At 44.0% G+C, this 20,275-nt stretch overlaps 1 protein-coding gene across 3 annotated transcripts in view; it reads left to right on the forward strand.

The window, feature by feature from the left end:
• Nucleotides 1-12,900, forward strand: part of COL5A1 (collagen type V alpha 1 chain) — a 237,398-nt gene extending 224,498 nt beyond the window's left edge. For all 3 annotated transcript variants that reach the window (XM_044992343.1, XM_044992342.1, XM_044992344.1), the window contains exons 65-66: nucleotides 4,093-4,326; nucleotides 9,925-12,900. In XM_044992343.1, coding sequence (XP_044848278.1) covers nucleotides 4,093-4,326; nucleotides 9,925-10,071 — 381 coding nt within the window. In that variant the 3' untranslated portion in view covers nucleotides 10,072-12,900. The remainder of the gene's footprint in view (nucleotides 1-4,092; nucleotides 4,327-9,924) is intronic.
• Nucleotides 12,901-20,275: the final 7,375 nt, after the last annotated feature.

Below are 20,275 nucleotides of genomic sequence, written 5' to 3' on the forward strand. Positions count from 1 at the left end.
AATTAGAGCTACACCGCTTTGCACTAGGGGAGGAACTGACCCACTGTACATACCCAGCATCTCCTTCCTTCCTCACACACACAGCCAGCCTGCTTAGGCTGTGTGGGCCTCCTGGAGCTTCCTCTGCAGAGTTTTGCTGCAGTACAGATCAAACTTCCACCTTAAAAACCAACCAATAAACAAAGACACTGCCTTCTTTTCTCAAGCCACATTGTTTGTCACTAAGTGCTGAACACTCTGATTCTGTCCATGAGAGAGCAACGGCTTCCATAGCTGTTCCTGCAGCGCACGCCACAAACAGCGGGGTTATATTCTGAATGTATCGCAGAGGGGCGTAAAACCAGCACTTCAGCCTCTTAAACATCTCGGAGGGGAGGGAGAGGGGCAATTTCTCATGACTTAACTTCAAAATACTTCACTCATTAATATCTGTATCTGTTCTACTGATTTATTTATTTATTTATTTATTTATTTTTAGTCTATTCAACATTAGCCACTCACTTTAAGGGCTGAATAGCCAGTGTAAAATTTCGGTTTGGGGGTTTGTTTCTTTTGGCTAGGAACTTCAAAGCTATTTGGAGCCCTTTGTTTCATCTCTCTCTGTTGCCGTTTTCTTGCTATGTACCTATGCTACATTTTCTTTTGAAAAGAGCCCCCAGCACCTAGAAGATATTTGTCAATGGAATACCCCAGTGTTAAACATGTGACCCATAAAAACAAGGCTCTGGTTTTAAGAACACAGCCAATGTCAGTAACATGGATGGAACAGAATGCTGGTACTGGTAAGTGGAGGGAGTTAGTGCACTTCGACTGGAAATTGAAATCCCGACTTAGGTCAAAAATGTAAATGAGTTTGATGGGTCTCTTTAAAGGTCCAGTCCTGCTTTTGTTAAAGTCCATGGCTAGAGCCCCATGGATTGAGTGCCTTTCTGCACATCCCAGACACACTGGGCACTGGGGGCTTGAGCCAAAGGTTGTTGAAAGCAATGGAAAGACTCCCCAGGGGCTGTGAATGGAAGCTGTGGGTTCTCAGAATGGCTGAAATCTCAGGCCACTTATTTAGGTGGCTGAACAGGAATTGAAGAGCCGACTTTTTAAAATGTTGGCCTTTCTTTTGGGACAGTTTGTAGAACCCCACAGATCTGAAAGGACATTAACATAATAAACAGAAAAATCATCTGGTGTGATGTTTCCATCTCATTATCTCTTACCCACTGGTTAATATCAGTGAAATACAGACAGATGACCGCATTAATTCCCACCACTTCTCAGTGATGGATATAGTTTAAAAAGTAAAAGGATTACAGATCTTTTCTTCTGGAGTGCGCACTCCAGCCCTTGCATGTGTGTGTGACTCCCATTAGAGCTAATTATGCTTTATACCTATCCAAGCCTATAATCATTTATTGCCATATGGCATCCATCATGAATTGTTATTGTAATGCATAAATAAGGAAGGGATTGATTCTTCAAAACCACGCTCCCACGAGCAATTCTCTTGCACATAACTTACCCCATTGGCTCCAGTTGAAGGGCTTCGGGATTGGATCCTAACCCAGCATCTAAAGAACCACATCTCTGCCCACTTCAAAGGGATATTGGATGCCAAGGTCAAACAGCTAAAAAACCAGAGACCTGGTGGAATTGGGCGATGCATATCAGTAGCTCTGTGGGCCCCTGAACAGGTGCTGGGCAGTTAGCACGTGTGTTCATTTCCTTCTATATCCTGGTGGCTCACTCATATTTTCTCGTCTGGCATGCATGGCTTTCTCCTGTTCAGTCATGTTTAACACTCAGGAGGAGATGCGCAATGGGATCCTGACACGAGAACCGGTTGGTATAAATACGTGTATATTATTATTATTATTGTTATTATTATGTATTATTATTACCCATTCCTGCTGATTTTATTGTCTGGCTGTGAATCTCTCCTACTGTTTGCAGTGTGTACCATACCTTGAAGTTTGATGACACCGCAAGGAACACTGCACCGTTTGCATGTCTGAATTTTTCTCCAGATTATTTCAAAAGGAAGCAACTGTCTATAGATCACATTTATAAGCGTCAGCTCTCTTGGCTTGGCCATGACAGCAGATGCTGTCTCTGTGTAATTAGTTTAAAACCACATTGGAATGGGTATATTATGCATTCGCTTACCTGGCCTTTGATAGCCTACAGAATGAGGTCCCAGCTGCAGATGAAAAGCCTTCCAGAGCAGTATTGCTTTCAGGTTCATCAAAGGGTCTGCGTTGTAAGGAGCAGTAGAGGATTTCACATAGCTGTGTATTGCAGAAGATATATAAAACACCATAAGGGGAGAGAAGGTGATTTTCATACCTTTACATGGGATGGGAAAGAGTAAGTGCATTGCCATAGATTTCATGGCGTGCAGTAAAAGCTTTTAAAAATTGCAAACCGATAGGCTCCTTGACTGGGTGTGGTTCCCCACCATAGTTCAGTGGCTTTGCCTGTCTCTTCTCTAGGCCCTCTGCATCTTGCTAGTGTCACTTTATATCTCCCTCTCTCTCTCTCCCTCCACCCCAAATAACCTCTGTTTCTCCCTTCTCCCTCTTCTGCCCACTTACCTTGTCCAATCTTGCCACCCTCAGGGATCCTCTATCTGCTGTCATCTGCCAATACCCCCATGTTCCTGCCCATTCCTCGCTCTTGTTCCTTATCAGTGCTACCGATTGTGCCTCTTTCAGATTCTGATGCTTTTCTTGCACAAATGCTGCTGGGAGTAATAGCAAATAACCAGGTTTCTGGGTGCATTCAACTTGGCAGCTGCTGGTGTTTCAGTGCCATCCTCTGGGAGTCCCAGCACCCCTGGAAGTGTAAAGGTGTCTCAGCCATGAAAACCAGGAGTCTGTTGAAAAGCTCAGTCTTGTGAGTCCCTGCTGAAATGTACAGTGGATTTATCGTTTACTCAAATGCCAAACCGCCCTCCCAAGTCTCCAGGCCTGGTGCTGCTAGCTTGGTGGAAGAAGTTCCAGCATTAGGGTAAACAAGAGGTTAAAGCTGAATATTTTAAAATCTTCCTACCCTCAAATTTAGCAGACCACAGGGCCTTGAACGCTGTTTTGTCAGAGGCTTTGGAAGGACCCGCCTGCAGAACCTCTGCATACATACCGTAAGCCAGCACATGCAGAGGAAGAGAACACATACCTAGCCATGAACAGGACTGTGGCTCCTATTGCCAGGAATCGTCTCTGTGACACGTTGCAAATCAGTTTCAAAAGTATTTGATGGGGGAACACCAGCTCCTGGTAGAAATAAATGGCAAAATACCTCAGCCCATACGTCAAAAGATGTGCTCCAGGATCTCACGTGCCAAACTACAGACAAAGCTAAAGGTGCTCCATTGACAGTGTTACCTTTGGCAAACTCTTTCAGCAGATGGAGGGTGGGGTTTTCTGAAGCCCTCAGTGCTGGCCTAACTCTGCTGTCATTGAAGTCAAGGATAATATGACCCATGACTTCCGTGGGACCAGAGCTTACTCAGCACTGAGGCCCCCCCCACCCCATTCTTTCCATGTTTTTCCAACAGGACAGAAGTCCTGGAGACTTATCTCCCCTTGACTGTATGCCCCACTTTTCCCTTAGATTTTTTATTCACAGATGGCCCAGAATCAGCTGGAGAAAGAACGTTCCCTTCAGAGCAGCAGGGATGGCTGGCATGCAAGCAATGGCAGCTAAACCGTGGAGACGGTCCTGTAATAGAAAGTCATAACATAGCAGGAGCCTATAATTTGACCTTTTAATTGGTCAGTAACGTGTGTGTGTGTGTGTGTGTGTGTGTGTGTGTGTGTGTGTGTGTGTGTGGCAAAGAGACTGTCTCATCTGTAACACGTCTGCCCGTGCTGGGAGCTGCAGTGGAGTGCAAATGTCCATTGACAGGATGCTGATAAGAATGGGTAGAGATGACAGAGATGGTGGCATGCTAACTACAGGTACCCATTTTCCATGAAGAGATTAACTCTCCCATGGAGCATTTTCGAGTCCATAATTCTGCATCGGCTACTTGAGCTTCCCAGATGTGTGTTTCACGTCACTGCCTAGTATTTCCCCTTCTTTGTTTTCCATTTCTCTCAGCTTTCCTATGTGGATTCGGACGGCAATCCCATCGGAGTGGTGCAAATGACTTTCCTGAGGCTCTTGAGCGCCTCTGCAAACCAGAACATCACCTATAATTGCTACCAGTCTGTAGCATGGCAGGATGCCACCACGGGCAGCTACGACAAAGCCATCCGCTTCCTGGGCTCCAACGACGAGGAGATGTCCTATGACAACAACCCTTACATAAGGGCTGTCCTAGACGGTTGTGCAGTAAGTACACATGCTGACAGAGTCAGGCACGGGAGGAGCTTCTACACCCAAAGCAGAGTCAGTCTGGCTTAGTAACTAGAGCTGGGGGGTGTCAGTCAAGACTCAGGGCTCTTTCTTCCCTTGCTCTGCACTTACTTAGTGTAGGATTTTGGGGGAAGTCACTTCAAAAATTTTCAAGTGTCCCCTGATTTTGGGTGCTTCCGTTTTTGGGTTCCCAACTTGGAAGTCTTGGGGCCTGATGTTTTAGAGGTGCTGAGAAGTTAGTTTCCACTCTCTTCAGTTAGGATAGGGAGTTCTCAGCACCTATGCTGAGTTCTCGGTGTTTCTTGTTGAGCACCTAAAAGCAAAGTGCTTAAAACGAGTGGCCACTTCTGAACATTTTCACCTTAACCTCTCAATGGCTCAGTTTACCCATCTGTAAAGGGGACAATAATTACATACCTACCAAACAGGAGTCTTTCAAGTCTTCTTTAATTAAGTATTTTGGAAGCAGTTTATTTTATAGTTACGCAATGGAATGATTCCACAGAGGAGTGAGCTCTGTCAATCTATCCTGAAAGGCAAAGCGTTAAAGGCAGGAGTTTGGTTTTTCCACTGCTTGCTCCCAGACCCAACTTCCCAGAGTGGGGCGTGGCATTGCGATGGATTTTGACATCTGAAGCATGCAAGCCTGGTAATATTTGATCAGCCTCCGGATTTAAAAGGACTGTGTTACCGGGCACCTCTCCTGCATGACTTCATTCTTGAAATTGACAAAGGAGCTAGGAAGTGAGGGTTCAGTTTGCTCAATGCTTGCAGCCTTTCCCTTGTTATAGGACAATCCTACACAAGGCCTGATCCTGAAGGAAGGATGGTTCTAGTGGTTGGGGCATGAGCCTGGGACTTATAAGACTTAGGTTCAGTTCCCTGCTTTGTCATGGGCTCCCCGTGTGACCAGCAGCAAGTTTCTCTGGATGTCAGTATCCCATCTGTAAAATGAGGATAATACCAGGGCCCTACCCTGTAGGTAAATAGAAGATTGTGAGGTGTTCCAAAACTATTTCAGTAGGGATCATTGAAGTACCTTAAAGAGAGATTATGGAGGCAAAACTTCCACCCGAGACAAGAATTGTAAATACAGGTGCCTACATTTTGTCCACAAAAATAGCACGCACCTTGCCTGCGTTTGTACGTAAGCAAGTATTGGTGCCAGTAAATTGAGTTGTGGTTCACTCAGATGTAGGTATGCCATTTTGCCATTTGTGCAGGTAGTTGTGGGATTTGTGCTTGCACATATTTTGCAGGCTCATCTTAGATTCTAAGGGTCTGATTTTCAAAAGTTCAGGGCCAGATTTTTAAGTTTCACTACCCATAATTCAGGCCAAATTTTTAAAAATGCTCAGCTCTACCTTTGGTAGCTAAGTAAGGGCCAGATTTTCAAAGGTGCTAACCATACTACATGTTTTTAACTAACTGGGAGCTGAGCTTTTCTGAAAATCTGGAATCTAGTTTTGGGCACTGAACCTCTCTGAAAATTGTAGCTACTTGTCTGAAAAATTGGTGTAATGTTTGCCCATTCAGTTCATGCTAGGACCCAGTTTCTTAAAACTTGGAAATATGCAAAACCTCTCCTTCTTCTGCAACTGGGATGATCAAAATCCACAGGACTAAAAGAAAAAAGGAAAATATTGAGACGTCTAAGGGAGCGAACCCTTAATAGAATTTAAGAGATTAAGTCGAACTCTGTTCGAAAGCCGGAGTGTTTTTGCTATAGAAGCACTGAGGGAAAATTCAATTAGAGTCACTAATTCTCTTAATGCTGCTGCAGAGAGATGAAGAGTGCTCATCCCATAGCTGAAAACACTCAGAAGCCATGTGGGGATGTTTATTCTCAAGTACTTCATATCTCTTGACAATATGATGTGCCTTAGAAAAGTCACCCCCCATGTCACCTTTCCGTACTAAATCTCAGGGAAGCTGGAAGATCACGCATCCCAGATTTAAAAGCCGATATGCTTGATAAAAAACATTACAGTTAGAAATTATTTTGCTCAGGTGTCCAACATTTTCTACATTTTTCTTCCCTTGTTCTTTTTGTAGCTACGGATATTTGCAGGAAAACAGCCCTCTTAAGAGTTTATTTGCCTCTGTTGTTGTTTGTTACCAGAAACTGTAACATAACCTGTTATTAGAGCAATCAGTTTGGATGTCACAGAATATGAGGCCGAATAAACAGCAAGAGCACAAGGGATTGTGACTGGTGGCTATCGTTACCACTGCAGTAGCACCTAGAGACTCTGAATGAGATTGGGGATTTATTGTGCTAGCCACTACACAGACAGTAAGAGACTCTCGCCGGCCCAAAGAGTTTACAGTCTAAATAGACATTGTGGAAAGGGAAATGGGCACAGAGAGGTAAAGTGACTTGCCCAAGGTCATAAAGTAAGACAGTTGCAGAGTCAGAAGACTCAGGTTCTATTCCTGAGTCCCCGTCTTGTGGCCTATCTGTTAGACCACACTGCCCCTCAGGAGATGGGTCTTCAAAGGTCCGATTAAAATGTGCTATGCTACCATACTTGAAAATAGTGCAAAAAAGAGAAACTATTCAAAACAGAATGGGCCGGATCCTGAGCCGGTGTAAATCACCAGGCTCCACCGACTTCAATGAGACTATGCCAATTTACTCCAACCAGGCATCTGGCCCCATTATTTCTTTTCAGTTTCCCAGGCTGCACCTATAGCAAAGATTATTATAACATGTTATTTATTACTTGTACCGTGCCCAGAGATGTGCTAGGCTCCAGGCAGATCCGGCGGACATGGCCCCTGCCTAGGGTGACCAGCCAGCAAGTGTAAAAGTCAGGACAGGGGGTAGGGGGGTTCATAGGTGCCTATATACCCCAGAATCGGGACTGTCCCTATAAAATGGGACATCTGGTCACCTTACCCCACCCCATTCTAAACGTACGTCTACACTTACGGAGGCATGAAGGGTACGGCCACTGCACGCCCAACTAGCACAGGTATAACTAGGAGCGTAGACCGTGAGACAGAGCTTAGGTAAATAGAGGAGTGTGGCCTACACGCCTGAGCCCCGCCCCCCAGAGTACAGACCCTACACAGCTCTCTACGTGCCCAAGCAACGTCTCCTACATCGGATCCACACCGCAGTTTTCAGTAGTGTGGTGTCCTGCTGCCTCCTTCCTGCCAGAGCCTTCCCTCACCCACCGGCGTGAAAGTCTCCGGCAGCAGGGAGCTCTCAGAGCTTTTCCCCATTGCCTTCCCCCTGCTAGATCCTTTCACTGTGGCATGGAGCTGCACATGTCGTGCCTGCCATGTAGACGTAGCCTGTTGGTCTGGATTGGGTGAATTTGCTTAGTTTTCATGACCCGGGCTTGGGAATGTCACTCCTCCTCTGCAACATCCACCATTTCCAAATCCATCAGTCGGAACCCAAGGAAGGGCTGTGGCTGCTATTCAGCCACTCATGTCAGAGCCAGCCAGTCCCTGGGTATCTACGGGTGCAGGGAGCCAGGACACAGTCTACGCACCTGTGAGGCTTTAAATGGTGCATGAACTTGTGGTCATCTTCTGCACAGGGTGAATTTCATCCTGCACAGCGCTGGGCACCCTCAACGCACATTGATATCAATGGGAGTTGAGGGCACTCCGTTCCTTGCAGAAACAGGCCACAGGTTTACTAAGGCAAAGCTCCCAAGTTCTTAAATACAGTTTTTTGCCAGAGTTAGGCCATCAGGGATTGGGTCATAGCATTGGAATGATAATGGCCATCTACCCAATGTAGCATTGCTGCAGAGTTCCTGTGGAAGTTGATCAAATGCACACTCCTGCCATGATTCATTCTGTTCCAGCGAACACCAACGGAATTCCAGCGCTAATGTTTGAGCCATTACTTGAATGTGTTTTCACTGGTCTTATAGCCCTTTTTTGGTTGCTGTGATATAGCCTGTCCTTCCGAGACACACAAATCAGAGGGTACGGTAGAGCAAAAAAAAGCCCCTCCATAAATTCACTTGTTTGCAGTTTTGTATGCCCGTGGGTGCACTTCTGCTCCTCTAATAATTATTTATATTTTGGAAATAACTGTATGGCCAGCAGGCATGATAAAAAGACAACATCACCTTGCAAATTCCATCAAACTTTAAATGTGGTCTTTTGTGTAGCGCTTGGATAATAGTCAAACTAATACATTTAAATTAAATTGCACACATTTGCTCAACAACCATGAGCCTCCTCAGGGAGGTAAAACAACAATACAGCAGCCACAACCATTTTACTAGTCTCCTGTCCCAGCCCTGGTACGTGCTGAAGACTGGGTTAACATCTCTGCATGTACTCAGCAGCTGCTTATGCTTCTCCAGAGGCCTGTCTGGTTACAGTAACCTCTCCCCATTTTTGTTGAATGGTAATGAATCATCCCATACAATTGTGTGTGTCATGGACAGTGGGTATGTATGTTCAGGGTAGGGGTCATTATATTAATAAGTCTTGTAGCTGGTGAATAGCCTGACACTTTTTCCTTTTCTAATGTGCTTGGTTTAACGTCTGTAAAAATAATCCACAGCACAACTGCGAAGAATCCATACAGCCTGGCCAAGATTTTTGAAACTGGGTGTCTCCATTTTGGGTTGACCAACAAGGGTGCTCAACACTTTCTGAAAATCAGCTCCCTTTAAGGTTTCCTTAGTGGGACCTCCCAAAAATTGAGGCACAGAATCATTAGTCACTTCTGAAAATCTTGGCCTCTGACTCAATGTTCACTACTTTGTTTTTCACCTTCCCCCACTTTATGTATCATCCAAATTCCAAGTTTGCCCCTATGTTAACCATTCCTTCTCACTTCCTATTTTAACCTCTACGCTTTTCCAGTGCTGGATGAAGCAACCTTCACGGCTCCTTCTGGCCTGCAGTAGAGGGATCCTAACTAGAGCTAGTCAAAACTTGGAATTCCCAATTTGTGTGAAATTTTGTCACTTTGAGATTTATTTTCATTCCATTGTGAAACAAATCCCAAATAGTTTTGAAATTTCTCATAAACCAAAAATTCTGGGGGAAAAAATGCATTTAAAAAAAATTCATTTTGAAATTTCAGCGTTCAGAATTACAATTTGAGTTTTATGGCTTTTTTTGTTTATATTTTTATTTTTACATTATTTCATGGCATGTCAGTCGTATAATATATATGACAATAATATGCATAATTAGCCCTGACATGTCATCATCAGGCACAATAGTTAAAATATTGTATTTGTTGGTAGGTTGGTACAAACGCACACTTAGATATTTACTGACATGATATTTGTTTCCATTGGAGGCACGAATGCACGCAGCAGAGCAATTGTATTAATGTATTGCATTCAGACACTGGGCCCAGTTCATTCCTACTACAAGCAGGTACAGTTGCATTTACTCAGTGAAATTCCACTTGTTTAGATCTGGGCTGAATTTGGTACAATCATCTCCATTTGCCTGGTAAGCCACTCAGTATAGCTTATGATTACCATGAGGCTCATTCGTACGCTTGGGTTTACTTTAGTATTAATGATACTATTAGCTCATCTGAGTTCTTTTTTTAATCCCCCCCTTCTCTCTTATTAGACAAAGAAAGGCTATCAAAAGACTATCCTGGAGATCAACACACCCAAAGTAGAGCAAGTACCTATCGTTGACATCATGTTCAATGACTTTGGAGAACCGTCACAGAAATTTGGATTCGAGGTGGGACCAGCTTGCTTCATGGGCTAAGAGCCACCTGAAAACTAGTCTCCAAATGAGCAACCTCGTAACCTCATTGCGCCATTTTTTAAAAAAAATGTTGTCACATGCACGTTCTGAAACTGGACAGTGATGGGTTAAGTTTTTTTTTTTTTGGTTTTGTTTCTTGTTTTGCCTGAGTTCAACTGTGCCACTGCACCCACACCTACCAAATCCAAATCAAAGAGAGAGAGAACCATTCCCACAACAGGCTCAGAATCACATGACCTAAACAGACCACATGTGGCAAAACAACCTTCCAAACATGTCAAGGGCTACAGTACATTTTTCTGCATGCTCCTTTTCACAGCCACCGAGGGACTCAACTTCTTCCACTCGAATGTACAGAACTTAGAACAGATCAAAGACTTTCTTGCCATGAAACTACAGCAAGTGCTTGTGGATCTTTTTTAAAGAAAAAAACTTGAAACTATGTGTTCAACTTGACCTCGAAATTATGTGGGAATTCTAGGTCTGATCCAGTCCCCACTGAAGTCAAGAAGAGTCTTTTTGTTGATTTCAGTGGGCTTTGGATCAAGCCCATAAATTAGACTTAAATGGTCATTTGCAGAATGTTTATTTTCTCCGTTTAATTATTTTCACAAAAATTAACAACCCAGATCAGTGAATTTGATACTGTAAAGTCACTCTGTGCATCTCCTTACCGTGTATTAAAGGTGCTTATATTTTTGTATGTTTGTAAGTAAATATTGTATATTATTTTAAATGTTAAATGTTGCTGGCTTCAAAACATGCATGTGACCCTTTCTGCAGTAAATGAACAACCTTTCTCACCAGCACCCCACACAAACAATAAACCTAGAAAGGGAGGCAGTTAAGGTTATTTCCATTGTTTGTGTCCAAGTCAAGGATCTTGCCAACACTTACAGCACATTCTTAAGCGTGTCAGTAACCAGCGGAACTACTTGGCTTAAAGCTAAGCGTGTTCATAAGTGTTAGCAGGATCAGGGCCCAAAGTAGCAGCGATCAGTCAACACCCACACACATAAATGAATTTCAAGAACATTTTTAAAAAAATCACACAACTTGGATGGAAAGTTTTGATGCAAAATTAAATATATATTTTGTGCCACTTTCTAACAGCCCGGTTTATAAACCCCTGATTTGGAAAATCAGGGCCCCGTCTGGTTCTTTGCCTTTTTGTACACTCGCTTTGATTTTTTTTTCTTTCTTGTTTTAATTCCATTCCAAATGGCAGATTGCACATGGCAGGGAAATCCGCTTTCCCTCTCCCCCCTTAAAAATAAAATTAAAAAAAAAAAGGTGCTTTTTATTTTTACATTTCTCTTTGTGGTGCTATCTATTTTACTAACTAATACAACACTGGTGATCCCCTGCCATTGACCAATCTCCCAGCATTCTTTGCTTTAGCCACTTTCAACACAGACTGCAAACGTTTGCTACAGTCTTTGATATAAGTGCATGCTACCCTCATATTCGTTATGTAGAAGAGCTGCTTCTTTTCTTTAAGTGTATTATGGTAGCTTATATTGCCCATGTAGAAAGTATTAAATGTGCTTACTTGGTTTGTTGTTTTTTTTTAAGAATATCCATACACTATATGGTGGTAATTATGCCAGATTGTACTCAGTCGCTGAATTTTTGTGGTGCTAATTTATGTATTTGTTCAATGTACTGAAGTGAAGATGAAACTGCCCAGTTGTCTGTCTTGTTTGCTGCCTCAGCTGTAATTGCCTACAAAACAGCTCAGAGAGCAAAAGAGAGAGAGGAGAATGTGCAAATTTCCTTTGTCTTCCCACATGGCTGGCAGGAAGGCTTTTCACATAGCATTGGGCAATTCAGATTGCAACCTGCAGATAGATTGGTTTTCCCCAACTGTTTTCTCATTTGGGTCACTGCTGGAAAATATATATTGCAGGTTATTATTTGGCCTGGGGTATTGCAGTGTGCTTCAACCAAGGGGGTGTGTCATGGTAAAGGAAATGACATCACATTTACTGTGAATAGAAGCCTATATATGATGTCCTTTCCCCTCCTAAGCAAAGGAAAGCAAGATCTGAGCAAAGGGAGGTGAGTCATCCGCAGTGCTAGGGGAATAAACAAGAAGCTGTGACATTGCAACAGGTTGCGGTGCTTTTCATTCCGTGAGAGCCGGTGTAAACGTATCCTTGTTTTTTTCCAGTTCGGAATAAAAGGTGCTATCCAAGGAAATCACATAGAAAAACAGCAAGGCAGTGCAATCACATATGTATTATAGATCAGAATTCAGATTCCAATTGAACAAGTGGGAATCTCAAAACTGTTGCACATTCATCTCTGCAATAAAAAAAGCCATATAGAGTTACAAACACATGTGATGATGTCTAGGTCATGTGATTCTGTTATGAATTCTCCTCAAGGGAGCTTTTTTTATTTCATTTCTTTGCTTTTTCTTAAATTCCTCTGTTGAATACTACAAAGTGTTGTAATTGTACTGAAGTTCCAAACTCTTCCAATTTTCCCCTGACCACTTAGCTATGGTATATTGCAATAAAATTACTTCTTGTATTTGCAGACCTTCTTTTTGTGTAATTTTATTTCCCCCACCCTTTAATAATATATATGACTTGAACAAATGTTGATAAGAAAAATAAAACCTATGGAAAAAAAAGTTTAGTGCATAAGGCCCTTTTTTAAAAATATACTGTCAAATGACACATTGTACATTTCTTCAAAGTCCAATAAACATGTCATAAAATTTCAGTGTAATGCCCATAAGAGGTATTTTTAAATATTTTAAACCTGTGTAATAAAGGAATAAATGTAATAGATTTTTTCAATAAATCAAGTTTACTGTTTCCACCTAACCCAACGTGATGTGAATGTCTTCTTGAAGTACAGCATGATTTCCCCACACACCCTTCTGCTCAGTGAAGCCTGAAGAGTTCAGCAGAGGAGTGGAAGAGTGCTCACAATAATATATGCTGTAAAATAAAAACAAGCTCATCTGAGAGATCATTTGGAATTCCAGACGTCGAATCTTTTTTTTGCCGAGCAACTGAAATTGTCCCCACAGTGTGAGAAGGCAACATGAGGCATTTCAGACAGTGCTTTGCTCACGTGACGATATGGCCTACTGGCGATCATTCTATTGATTATAGTACCTCAGAAGCATACTAGGTGCTTTGCCGAGGATGAAGAAGGGCATGGCTGACCTCAAGTGCTGCATTTGTTTAATATCTGATACAGGGCCGGATTTACAAGGGGGTGTTAGGCACCTAAAGATGCAGATATGAACCTGGGCAGTTTTGAAAATCCCACCAGGCACTCCCGTGGCCATAAGATTGGCCCGTAGCCATGATCCGAGGTCTATCTCCAACTCTGGCAGGAGGATGGGCTCAGAGATCTGGTACTGGTTGAAATATTGGTTGAAATAAAAACCTCCCAACACTAGAACTGCCAAGTTTCTCATGCTGGCTTTTCTAAGTATAAAAGCCAGGGCTCAGAGGTTCCCCGGCACTGTCACAAAGATATAGTGTGAGATTTTTTTTAAATGCCACAGCAACTTAGAAGCACAATTCTCACTGGATGTCAATAGGTACCGCTACACTGGGAGGGGGAAGCCGCCCCCCCCTCCACCCCCAGTGAGTCTCAGAGCCTGGGTCAACTGGCTTGAGCTCCCGGGATCACACTATCGGGCTAAAACTAGCTGTTCCAGCTTGGGCTGTGATACCTGGTGGGGAGGGTGGGTCTCAGAGCCTGAGCAGGAATACCCACCCTGCTAGTTTTAGCCCCATAGTGTGACCCGGCCAGCCTGAGTCAGTGGCCCTGGGCTCAGACTCGGTGCTGCAGCTTTTTATATGTATTTTATTGTATTTATCTATTTTTGCAACATAGATGTACCCCATGGAGTTTGTGCTTCCAAATCACTGAGGTGCTTCTAAAAGCCTCGCCCAGAAGAGTTTGCACAGTGCTGATCATGATTATCGACAGGAGAGTCATCTGTGCAGCGAAGCCTTGATCCTGCGAGGTGCCGCTGCTCAGTTCTCATTGAGCTCTGGGAGATGAGGGCACAACACTTTGCAAGACCGAGCCCCTGTTTGTAACCAGAGAGACTTCAAATATCACTGGAAAAGGGGCTGGGCTTCCTCAGTGAAATGTGTGTACTGCAGCTGAAGCTTCGTTAGTGGCTCCAGACTGCTTCAGCTGGCCCTTAAACACTCCTCCCCGCCCCATAGTCATTTAAATAAGCTTAAAAAAATAAGACAGGCAAGATGGTTTTGAGGACCGGCTACTGGAAATCAAGGTTGAATTCCCAGCTCTTTCGAGCTCTGTGTTTCAGTTCCCCATCTGAACAATGCGCATAGTAATACCTCCTTTCGCCAACCTTTGTGGTATAATCTGAGACCGAAACTGCTTAGACTCAATGAGGCCCTGATCTGGGTTGGGATTTACAGACACTACCGGAATTCATTAACACAGGTACTAATCTGACTTAGATCATTCAGCAGCCAAACACATTTTTTACGTCTGCTAATGCCTTTTCAATAGGTTATCACTTGTTCCGCAGCCAGAAGTCACAATAATAATGGCACCTAAAGAGTATTAACCTTGATTCTAAAGATGCATTCTAGACCCTTTTTAATTAATGTTCTCATCAAGACATCCATTCATTTCCTTTTCTGAATCGAAGATTTCTCCAGTTTATTGCAGGCTTCCCCATACTCTACAGCAAAACTCAATTACTCAGACTTCAGTTGTTCCCTCTGAGCATCAAGAGGGTTGGGTTGGGTTTTGTTTTGTCTTTTGTGTTTAGCTCCAAGGATGTGTAAAAATATTACTCTATTTACAAAAACAATCTTACTGGATTATATCTTCATCAATGATTTAGATAATGGCACAGAGAGCACACTTATAAAGTCTGTGGATGATTCCAAGCTGGGAGGAGTTGCAAGTGCTTTGGAGGAGAGGATTAAAATTCAAAAATGATCTGGACAAACTGGACAAATGGTGTGAAGTAAATAGGATGAAATTCAATAAGGACAAATGCAAAGTGCTCCACTTAGGAAGGGACAATCAGTTGCACACATACAAAATAGGCAATGGCTGCCTAGGAAGGAGCACTGCGGAAAGGGATCTGGGGGTCATAGTGGATCACAAGCTAAATATGAGTCAACAGTGTAACACTGCGGCAAAAAAAGTGAACATCATTTTGGGATGTATTAGCAGGAGTGTTGTAAGCAAGACACGAGGAGTAATTCTTCCGCTCTACTCCACGCTGATTAGGCCTCAACTGGAGTATTGTGTCCAGTTCTGGGCACCACATTTCAGGAAAGATGTGGACAAATTGGAGAAAGTCCAGAGAAGAGCAGCAAAAATGAGTAAAGGTCTAGAAAACATGAGCTATGAGGGAAGATTGAAAAAATTGGGTCTGTATAGCCTGGAGAAGAGAAGACTGAGAGGGGACATGAGAACAGTTTTCAAGTACATAAAAGGTTGTTACAAGGAGGAGGGAGAAAAATTGTTCTTCTTAACCTCTGAGGATAGGACAAGAAGCAATCGGCTTAATTTGCAGCAAGGGCGGTTTAGGTTGGACATTAGGAAAAACTTCCTGTCAGAGTGGTTAAACACTGGAATAAATTGCCTAGGGAGGTTGTGGAATCTCCGTCATGGGGGATTTTTAAGAGCAGGGGGTGGTTTAGATAATCCTTAGTCCTGCTACAAGTGCAGGGGACTGGACTAGACGACCTCTCAAGGTCCCTCCCAGTCCTATGATTCTATACATAGTCTCTGTCATGGTAACAACAGCTACTGCTGCTAAGGTTTAGATTGCTATATTTCAAAAATGCTTCTTGGCAAGACTCTTTGGCAAGTGTTGCTGTCTCTCAGGTCAAGTGGAAAGATGCCATCTCCTTAGAAACTTGCCCTTGATTGCGATGGATCCCTTTTTGAACCAAGGTGCTTCTGTATGTACTATCTCGCTGCTAAATCCTGCATCACACCTCTCAGTCCCCTTAACTCGCATTCCCTTGAGCTATAACCAGTGTTGGCCTCAGATAAAAGGAAAGTTTGGTTAAAATATTCAAATGTGCTGATACTTAATCTAGGGGCAAGTGTCCACGGTTAGTAAGTTCATGGCAAGCGGAGGTGTAAAACTACAGCACCCCAACCTGCGATGTGCTAACTCGCCATGGACCATCCTATATCAACTTAAGGTTCTGAAACGGGCTTTGGTCTACTCTCGTTTCAGAGCAGATCAAAACACACTATGGAACTTTTAGGGCACAGCAGCTGGGAGCACAGGCAGCTAGTGCATGGCAGACTAGTTCACCGTCACCCAATACACCAGCTTGCCTCATGCTAACTGGTGATGTACACAAGCCCTATGTGCAAGTGAACTTCTTGGGACAGGCACGGACCTCCTGAAAGCAGGTGTTCTTAAGAGATTATGGGCCGGCCCGCCTCTGGCTGGAATGAGGAAGAGTGGAGGTACCAAGCTTAGGAAAAAATGTTTGAAAAAAAAAATGTGGTTAACTGATTTTCAGCCTTAAAGCAAAAGCTTAACTCAGGTTTTAGGTGATACTTCAGGCTGGTCCTTTCTTTATCCAAATCGGTTTACTGATCCCTACTTTACAAGCAGTAGAACTTTGCTACTTGTAGCAAACACTTCTGTAAATACCTCAAGGTCTAAGAGTTGGACTCAGTAGGCATAGCCTTTTATCTAATGTTTAGGGGGGAAAAAACCTCCCAAGATTCTGCTGTTTAAGATCCGAAAGAGGATTTGAGTGTGTCAGGGAGGTGACAAGCGTGGAAAAGAGATGGAATAAGTCTCACTACTTTTCTTGTTGCATGGCCTCCGGAATGTGGTGCTATCGTTATTAAAAAAATAGTTACCTTTAGCAGAGTAAAATTGTTGCCCTATTAAATGGAATACTCAGGATAATTGGTGGCAGGATCTGTAACAAGAAATAATGTATTGCCGCAATCAAGCTTGTGTGTCCAAAGGAGCTTGGATAATCAGTGTTGGCAATTTCCTCTTCCTCCCTCACCAGGAGGAACAAAACAGTATGAGCCACAGAGAAGCTTCACTGGCCCTCAGTGTACGAGCTGAGGAATTAGTCTTCTCACGCAGTCCCAGTCCCTCCTCAGTTTGGCTTGTGCACAGACTGCTGAATCTAGAAGCAGGACATGGCTCTAATTTTAGCTGAGTCATTGTAATTTTCAGTGTGAAGGGATCAATGCTCAGTTGCATACAGTCAGGTGTACCCAGTGCACCAGCCTGAAAGAAGAGTAGCTGAAGAAAGCTCCCATCGCTCTCCTTTCAAACTCACGTAACCTCCTGACTCCAAGGCGCCATGACGCAAGGCTCATAGAGGTTTTCTATGAGCACAGGGACACATCACTTCCCCTGCTCCTGTCCAGCACCTCATTTGTTTGAGAGTCACAAAGAGGTGCTTTAAAAAGGGACAACTTTAGCTGGGCATTCAACAGGGAGAATGAAATGGAGACCTAAAGGGAAGCTTAGTAGCTGTATTTTTATACTAGCACTTGGAGTAAAAAGGTAGAGTCATGCATGGGTATTCCAGGGAGGATCTGCATGGGGAGTGGCTGCTGAAAGCTTGCAGGCACTCACTCACTTTGGAAGGAAGTAAATGGCAGAATTTGCCCTGGGGGGGAGGGGGAAATGATGGTAGACAGCAAAGCATTCCCTGTAGCTGTGAAAAATAAGAGGCATGACACTTCTGCCCCCTTGCTAACTTAGTGCATTACACCAGAGCTTAGAGAGCCTGGCCAAAATCAGGCGCACGTTGTGCTAGACTGTCTACAGGCACATGGTGAGAGACAGCGCTCCCCATCTAACTCGGGAGGGGAAACTGAAGCACAGGACAACAAAGTGACTTGCCCAAGGTCACACCACAAGACTGTGTGAAAGCCCAGATTTCCTAGCCCCTGCTTCAACCACAAGGCTCACCTTCCTCCTCATGCAATGGCTTCCACAGCCAATAAAAGGGAGCCACCTGAGGGGAGGGATACTGCCCCCATCTTATCTGCAGTGGTGGTATCACATGGAATACAGGTCCCTTAGGGTTCAGTGGAGGGCGTCCCATTGCTATTATTATTCTCTTCCCTCCAGCAGTGCCCCTAGGGAGACCTAACTGGACCAGCCAATGGGAGGTGAGTTAAATCCCAGCAGGGGTTTTCAGAGTCAGGGCAGGGAAATGTGCCCAGCTGGGAATTAATTAGGTGCAGCTGAGCCTCATTAGACTCCAAATGCCCTTTAAAAGAGGCAGGGGAAAGCTGGGTCTTCTATTTAGAAGGCAAGATGACAACTGCTAGGAACAAAGAGCCTCTCTGGGGCTATTATTTTCTATTCCTAGATAACTCTGGGCTTTCTAGTGGGTCAGGTTTTTTAAGCTGTATGAAAGGGAGGTGGCTGGAGACTGTCAGGGGCTTTTGTGTGTTCTGATTGCACAAGGGCTGTCTAGAAATGAAGCAGAAACTCTCAGGGAGGGTGACCTTAGTTTGCTAAGCAGAAAGTCTCTGCTGGAATTTCTCTTCAGCTGCTTGGCCCTTGACTCTGCCTTGAATGTGGATGGGGAATTACTGCAGCAGGGTAGGGAAACCTAGTGTGTCTTGTGGCAGCTATGGGGGAATTTCAACAGACAAGATGAAATGAGCTCTGTTGGAATTTGCCTCTGGCAGGAGGATTATCCCTTAGTCCTGGCAATCCCAAAGGTTCAAAATTAAAAATAAAAGGTGGGGTTGTTTTTTAAATGGCAGGTTCTTTGTATTTGTCTGTGGGTTTCTGAGCCTTTAGCAATCACAGCTTCAAGGTTTTCTTTGCAACACAAAGGCTCAAAAGGTAATTTTTGTCCTGAGCCTTCTGCTCTGATTCCCACCTGAAGCCACTTAGAAACCCATTTCTAAAACAGCTCTGCTGTAGTGGTGGAGGCTCTGAACCACCCATCAAACCAGGTGACATCAGCCCTGAATGAGAGCTGCAGCCACTGGGGGAAGCTGCAGCTGTGTTTCTGGGAGCGGGCCAGGGCCATAAATAATACAGACATAGGGGAAACAGAAGAGGGAATGTTGGCTTGCTGAATTCTAACAGAGGAAATACAGGTGGAGGGTGTGCAGGGAATTTAAAAAAAGAGGCAGAGGGTTAAACCAAATCTAAGCCTGCTCACCCATGCAACACAATTAGCAGCACTGAAACAGAGCCAGGCCAGCAAGGTTAATGCAGCTGTTGTTGCAAATAAGCCATTTCCAGAGGAACAATCACAACTTCTCTATCACCCCATGCAGCCACTGCTCTGCTATACCAAAGGCACAGGATCAGTGACTGGGGGTGGGAGGGGTGTGAAATCCAATCAGGGAACAGATCTAAACAAGGTACAATGAAGACTCTCCCCTGCCGCTGCTGCTTTTTAGAAACAGGCTGGGCCAAACTCTTCTCTCACTGAGGCTGGTGTAAATCAGGAGTGTTCCACTGAAGCCAGTGATGTGAGTGCTAAATCAAGCACACGGGGGCTAGTGACAGCAGGCAGGGGGTTTGTTTTTATCTTTCTAATGCTCAGTTGTTGGAGAGAGAGAGGAGGACATTTTTTTTATTAAGTAAAAGCTCTTTCCAGCCTACAAATGAGCCTGATTTAACTGTATCTCTCTTCTTATCTTGCCACAAACTATTTAATGCTAGTGGAGCCCAAACCAGATAGTCCCTACACCCCCTAAGCTAGGAAGCATTTGAAAGACCTTGTATTTCAATTAACAGAGTTGTCATTTGTATTACAGTAGCCCCTAGGAAACTCATTCAAACATCAGGGCTGGATTGTGGTAGGTGCTGCCTACCCCAGAAAGCTGGCCAGGGAGGCAAGGCAGTCAAGGTTGGTGCTTTTGCAATGATCCATGTTGCTACTGGAGCTGGCCCTGACTTGAGGATATTTGTTCCTGGGACTGGAGAGGCAATTCTCACACTTGTTTTCCCAAGCTCTGGATTAGTCTCTAGATACGTCCAGTGCTCAGGTTTAGAGCTATGTTTTTCCCTGTATATTATGCAGGGCTAGTGACGTGTCTCCACAGCTCTAATACAAGCAGTGGGGTTTCTAAAATGCCCAAACTGACAGAACTTTCTCCAGGACAAATGGGTCAAAGCCAAAGCTTAGGGTTCAGGGGCATCAGTGTCCTGGCACATGAGAACCTAACTGTGAAACTGACCAGAAATGAGTGAAACTGC

This window comes from Mauremys mutica, chromosome 18, assembly GCF_020497125.1.
Source record: "Mauremys mutica isolate MM-2020 ecotype Southern chromosome 18, ASM2049712v1, whole genome shotgun sequence".
NCBI classification, from domain to species: domain Eukaryota; kingdom Metazoa; phylum Chordata; order Testudines; family Geoemydidae; genus Mauremys; species Mauremys mutica.